General features: G+C 33.5%; 1 protein-coding gene across 1 annotated transcript in view; it reads right to left on the bottom strand.

Annotated features, from left to right (window-relative positions):
* Nucleotides 1–1,144, bottom strand: part of LOC144964560 (protein FAM184A-like) — a 49,747-nt gene extending 48,603 nt beyond the window's left edge. Inside the window, exon 1 of the mRNA XM_078898988.1 lies at nt 473–1,144. Coding sequence (XP_078755114.1) covers nt 473–616 — 144 coding nt within the window. The 5' untranslated portion in view covers nt 617–1,144. The remainder of the gene's footprint in view (nt 1–472) is intronic.
* Nucleotides 1,145–7,345: the final 6,201 nt, after the last annotated feature.

Here is a 7,345-nt window from a genome sequence, read left to right on the forward strand (position 1 = left end):
TCAGTAAGAATTAGATCTTGACAATTGGGTTAAAGTTTAGGCGAAAAATTATGAAATGTGAGTGAGATTATTATGCTCTGACTAAAAGGGGTTTGGGAAACGTTTTAAAAAAATTCAAAACAATTTTACCGCCAAGTTTATCTCGACATAATCAGACTGAGGCAGGGGGTCACAATAACAATGAGCTTATGACACCAAGCCGAATAATGGAAATAGTATAACCAAATCCATTTCACACCATAAAATTTGAAAAGATTTCAGTTTCAGGAGTCGGCAAATTTAATCAGCTTAAACGAATTAAAATGTTAGAAGAAGCATATTTCCTCACCAAGGATATCTCGTACCACAACACTACAGTCCAATTCTAAGCCACAAGGTAGGCTTATAATATTAATAGTAAATGTTGCACTTGTTCAGTGATTAATTACATTTTTTTTAAATTGGTAAGAAGTCTTTATGATATCAAAATTACCTTCGTCAATTGTGCAATTTTCTTTGACATTTTGAGATGCATATCTTGAGTGACCTCAACATCATTCTGCGGCGGATGAGGTAAAGTTCCATACTTGCTGTTTTGGTAGTGGTTGTACGACATTTTTGTTCCTCCTGAAGCCATTTTAACATAAGAACAGTACGTCTACTGAGAAATAGACAGCGGACCAAAAAATAAGGAGAATGGAGTCTCAAGAACAGGGGCTTTAAAAATCGTGGTTGTTTTTATTTTTCTTAAAATCTAAAATTCTATTTTTGTTGTTTCGTCCTTTTCTTTTAGCGTTTGTGTTTATCAACGACACGTTTCAGAATTGATTATCAAATAAAACATTTGAGAACTTTGACAAAAATGTCCCTAAAGAGTGTTTATTAATGTATCCATAACTAATTGGTGTTGAAGTGGTTTTTCATTGTGATTACTCCTTCCTTCTTTGAAGTGCAACACCTCCATGTTATTTTTTTTTCATGTTGTCAATGTAAGCTTTGTACAACAAATTCAACCGCACTTCCGGTTAACTTAGTTACACGTTTGATTTTAGTATTGAAACATTCAGATCTAAATCTATTCATAGGATTTGATTTTTTCTGAAAGAATGTGATTTTTAAAAATTTTAATAAAGGATTTTAGAGTTGATAAATCCTAAACTTAAAGATGTAGTAACGGACTATTTTACACCTGATTCAACACTGGAGGGTAGAATTGAAATTTCGTTTTCTATTTCAGTTTTGAGCCGTTTCCACATGGTAAGGGGCGGTTTGGGTCTTTTCCAAAAAAATTTTAATTACCAATATTGGGCAGTTTTAATCATTCTGTATCGTCATTATAGGTTAAAAAACAACATTTATGGTGAAAAATTTTAATTATCTGTGTTGATACCCATTTTGCGACCTAATTTGGGGGTCTGACATCAAAAAATATAACAATCTTGTGGCAAACGTTCCAAAAAAACTAATGAAGGAATGACCTCCATATTCTTCCCTCTTGTCAACATTGTACTATAGTGTGTCACCATAGAGAGATTTTACGGCTTTAGCTTATGGAATTTTTATTAGAACATTACAAAGTTGAGAATCAAAATGTTATGACAAAATTGACGTTAAAAATTCAGAATTAGGATTATAATTCAAAATTCACATATCTTATCAATAAAATCTCTCTATGGTGACACAATACATTATCTCTGTGATAACTGTGGAAATTTTCAGACAATTTCATTGAATAGATTCAGAGAAACGTTTGACACAAGTTCCCATACCCTTAGAAATATGACATTTTGAGAAAATAGCAAAATAGCTTCCCGTTTTTCACACTTTTCTTACTATCTGTACCATTTTCGACTGTGTTTTTCATGCCTTTATAGTCTACTTTAAGAATTTGGACTTCAATTATATTATTTCTAGGGTAATAAAATATCAATTTCCACCAAAATCTCAAAATCAATTTTTCGAAGGATTTTCCTAATAATTAGACCCAAACCGCCCCTTAAAGATTGCACATAGTTCAGCCGAAAGCGTTTACAAGCTTGATCCGACGTGCATTTATTTTTCTTGTATACTTCTCTTTATTTTGTCTTACACTTATACTGTTTCATTCAAACCTTTCCATGTCTTTATCGCACACAAGTGCCTGCTCCCCAAATTGTTACATAAGCTGTGGACTGTAAAAAGTAATAATAAAAATTATGACAAGCGGAATGGAAAAGTGTAAGAAAAATCGGAAACTTGATTTATGAGAATGAAGACAGCTCAACTGCATTCAGAGAACTACATAACGTTGGAACAGGACAAACATCATAAATGAAAATAAAAGAATACGCCTTTAGAAGCGTTAGTGCTACAAATTCTTATGTGGTAACCCTGGGATTCCTTCATCGCAAACAATTGAGACGAGTTATTAGGGTACATTGGCCAGACAAAATCAGTAATGAGGATGTATGACAGAGTACAATCAGTCAGTACGCGAATAAAGAGACAAAGATGGAAACTGTTCGAACACGTGCTCGACGAGGGGAAAATATTCCAGCACAAACCTCGATGGGTGATTACTTACAGAGGGCATACATATCAAATAACAACAACCGAAGAACTGATTTCAACAACACAAGGAAACATCTAATTGCCTCAGCACCTTAACAAACATGATGACATTCAAAAGCTAGGAACACTGGACAGAGATTAATGGAAACAAATTACTCTCTAACTGGATAAGACTGACACACTCAAATGGAATGCACATTTTGAACGCATAAAGTACAAAATGTGCTTCGCGGTACAAAAAATAATTGAAAACGGATTCGTTTGAGGTCATTTAAACGCACAGTGAACAAACACGGTTAGATAACGATTTTTATTCTCCAAATAACAGCTTGAGTCTGTAATACTATCCGACGTAAGTTTGTCGACATCACATTTTAGATGTAACAAATATCTGAGATTTAATCAGCAATGAAAAATAACGATGGATAAGACAATGTTTTTGGTGTTGAATGATGAAGTATGTATTGTAATGATTGTCAAGCTTGATGGCCAAATAAGCAAAATAACATTTTTGTTATCTCATATCTCAATAATTGTCAGTTGTTAGTTAGCTTCACCATCCTGTTTTCTGCTTCAAATAGTGTGTTATTCTGAGAGGAAGTCTTACAGTTGTTGTGAGAAGAGACAAACCAAGTGCTATGGCAAGGAATAAAAGCACACCGTGACATACTGAACTGAAAGCGACAAAAGAGTTAATTGTTAATAATATACCATTTTAACACAACTAAAACCCGACATTAAACCTCGTTAGTATAATAATAATCATCAAATGGTGCCGCGCCTTTAGCAGATATTGACAGTGATGGCTCTCCAGTTCTCCTTGTCCTCAGAAAGTCGATGTTTGTTCCATTTTTCACTCCAAGTATTGTCCAGTCAAGTGACAAAACTTAGCTGCTAACTGCCTCAGCTTCGTTTCCCTTCAATTTCCCCAACAAATCCTCTTTCTCGATATTGCATTTTCTTAACATAATAGTATGGCCAATAAATTTTGATTACCTATCTCTTATTGTTCTATGGAGGAAGCGTCCTGCTCGCTCCAATACTTCCGTTTTGTCTTTTTCTGATATTCATGACACAATTCGACGTTTTCAAAAATGCATGATTGGCATTTACCTGGATGATTGAGAACAATCTCCACCTAAACGAATCCAAAACTGAAAGTATTTTAATTGGCAAAAACACCCAAATAATGCAATTAGAAATTAGAAGCATTATTATAAATAAAAGTGAAGTGAATTTGTCTAAGCAGGTTAGGAAGCTGGGGGTGATCCTCGATGAAAATCTATCCCATGTCATTCCATATAAAAATGTCTGTAAATTTTTGAGTTTTGAAATCAATAGAATATTCCTTGTCAGAAAGTTTTTAACTGAATATGTCACCAAAACATTAATGGTTTCTTTGGTTTTATCAAAACTCCATTATTGCAATTCTCCTTTGTCAGGTCTCCCGCTGAATTTAACAGGTAAATTGCGAAAGGTTCGAAATTCAACAGCCCGCACAATATATTAAAAAAGAAAATTCGACAATATCTGAATATCACACCCACTTTTGGAAAATTTGCACTGGCTTCCTATAAAATAGACTACAAAATCGCTTTATTAGTTTTCAAATGCCTCAACAATTTAGCCCCTCTTTATCTTTCTGAACGTATAAAGCTTAAGCCTCGAATCAGAAGCCTGCGATCATCACGCGACACCACTTTATTATCTGTACCAAAGAGTAAGTTAAAATCTGTTGGTGTTATGGCCCCAAACTCTGGAATGCCATACCCAACCCATTAGAGAAATCGAGATTATCTCAAACTTCAAATCTGTTTCAAAAGCCCACTTTTTCAAAGTTCATTTTACACGTTGCCGATTGTAATGTTCGTATACTACTATTTAAGCAATTTGTATTTTGCTTCAATATTTCATTTTGACCATACATATGTTCGTAACGTACTTCATTGATGAGATGTTTTGTGTCGTAGAAGTGTCTTATCATTATTATTATTAGTAGTATTATTATTATTATTATTATTATTATTATTATTATTATTATTATTATTATTATTATTATTATTATTATTATTATTATTATTAATCATTATTATTATTATTATTATTATTATTATTATTATTATTATTATTATTATTGTTATTATTATTATTATTATTATTATTATTATTATTATTATTATTATTATTATTATTATTATTATTATTATTATTATTATTATTATTATTCCCGATAAGTCACGTTTTCTGTTCTGCATTTTCTCCTGATTCCTCTAAAATGTCACAGTTAGGCAAACCTACAACATGGCATGTTGCTAAAATAAGATTCAAATAACGTCAATACTATACTTTAATCACGAGTCAATTTGTTCCTGAAAAGAACATACGCTTATTATTGAAAAATGAAAGAGTGAAAAGTAAATAATCCTATGAGGATTTTAATTTATACATTATATTATGAATCATCTCAAGATCTGGTATTAAGTCGAAATAATTAGATATGGATGTAGAAAATTGAGTTTAAAGGCTAAGTGATTTGAATAAGGTTTTGGACGTTTAAGAATATTAACTTATTATCCTTAAATAAGTAATTTAGTAAATTAAATTGCATGATTTGCGCTAAAAAATCAATTTTAAAGATCAGGTTCAATACATCATGATACCGTTTTGAGACAATGTGGCACATACAATGGTGGTCAAACAGAGATAACGTACTTTCAAGAATTACCCATGTAGTGTGGTGAAGATAAAGATGACTTGCTCGTTGTAGAAACACGTTGTGTAGAAATGCTGGATCTCGGACTGATTAACCGAAACATAAAGGTTGTCGAGTATATTTTTACTGGAAAAAAACTTAAAAATCACGCGATCTAGTTACAAGAAAATTGCACATATCTAGGTTTCCTTTTGCTATTGTTATTGTATTTCTACTTCCTTTCTTATTAAGTGCAAAATCATTGGAGATTAGTTAGAGATAATGACGTGAACATATCTTTTTTCTTAGACAGAATTGCATGTTTTCCCCTTATCTGCCATTTTGCCAATAATGAAAAGCCACACAGAAGAATGTGCTGCAAAGGATGAGTATATGGTCTGTAATGTAATTTTTATGTTTAATTCGACACAATAAGATCGAATTTGAGAGCTTTCGATTCGTTTTCGTACTAAAAGACAATGTTGGGGTTTTTTTTTCGTTCCTGTAGATAATTTGGTCGTGTTTACGAATCTGACATGGGGGCATCGTGTCTTGCATTCTTCTTGTGCTTAAACGTCTTCAACTTCTTGTTTTTATTCAGCCAGAGTAAGTAACACGTTACATTTCAATGCTCCTTCCATTTGTATGGTATAACAAAAATAAACTGAAGAGCTTCTTTAAAGGTATTCTAAAGGGAAAAAAAAACCATCGCAATCAAACGACAATAAAAAAAAAAGCGCTACTATCAGCAACCGTACTCTTGAGTAAATGCACTTCAGTCATTTTTCTCAAGTACTGTAAGGTTATGGAATTCCTTCCTTTACAGCTTGAGAAATTCTGATAGTTTTGAGCGGCTATGTGGTCAAGTGGTATGACACTCGCTTTCGGATCGGAAGGTCCTGGGTTCGAGCCTCGCGCTCGGCGCATAGTTGAGTCCTTGGAAAAGGCTCTTTACTCACATTCTCTCACCGTACTCAGGTGTAAAACGAGTACCTGGCCGTTAACAGCGTTGTCTTTGTCCAAAAAAAATGTAATATCGCCTAACAGGCGTCATGTCCCGTTCTAAATGTTACGTGTTGCTGTTGGCCAGGGACTCCTTGCAAAGCGCTTTGAGCACGTTTCGTGGATATTGTCCTATATAAAAGCTCAAGTAAAAGCTCAAGGAGATGAGAAATTTACTTTAGGACATAATCATTGTGATACAGAGCCACCACCTAACACCATCCCACCAACACTAATGTTGCATCTATCTTTAGTGTAGACAGTACCTGCAACATTTTGGATTGAATTAGAGTGGATCAACAAAGAGCCGGCACATGACTGCCCATTCATTGGCCATAAATTGTATCGCATTAAAACCCTAGATGATTTGATGACCTTAACTTCTTATATGCTTTTTCGTTTGTTATTTTTCTGGTTGTCGCCGATGTTTGGCAATTACTCCCTATGTTCGAAAAAAAGTCGATCAAAACTATCACACTTCTCTACAGCTAGCTCCAGCATTTTGATTTCACACCCAGAAGCCTTGAGTTTCAGTTTCGAGATGTAAGAAGAAACCTTCAAATTACTTCCTGCATTGTCTTTATGACAAGCTATAGCTGGTCAAATGGGGTAGCCTTACAATAGACTTAGGGGCAAATGAGTATCCCACATGGGGCAGCATCATGCAATGGTTTAGTTGATTCAACAGAATTGACATAAATAATGTCATATTTGTTTGATGGATTTTTAGTATTAACGTATAGTGCTTTTTAACATGGAGCAGTACTGTAACAAGCGCCTAAGACTGCCACTTAGTGGGGATGGGAGTTATTTCTTTCCCTCCTCTTCTCCTCAATATTATAACGAAGTATGGTTCATTCTTCTGTAAAAATAATCCATTTTATAAATCTGGAAAGTTTAACAAACTTCACAATTCAATGAATCAAAATATAAAGATCCTTTTTTTTTACCCAAGCAATTTGCTGTTTTCATGAGTGTCTCCTATTTTTCTCAAATCAGACTTATCCGACAGTTTTTTACATCCCTATTTGTTAAAATTTACAATTATTTGATAAGTTAACGCTCAGCTAGGAATAAAGCTAACTTCATATTGTTTGTAAAATGGAGTATTTCCTTTATATT

This window comes from Berghia stephanieae, chromosome 2 (assembly GCF_034508935.2).
Source record: "Berghia stephanieae isolate SIO BIC M18660-M18661 chromosome 2, UCSD_Bste_1.3, whole genome shotgun sequence".
In the NCBI taxonomy this organism is placed as follows: Eukaryota; Metazoa; Mollusca; class Gastropoda; order Nudibranchia; family Aeolidiidae; genus Berghia; species Berghia stephanieae.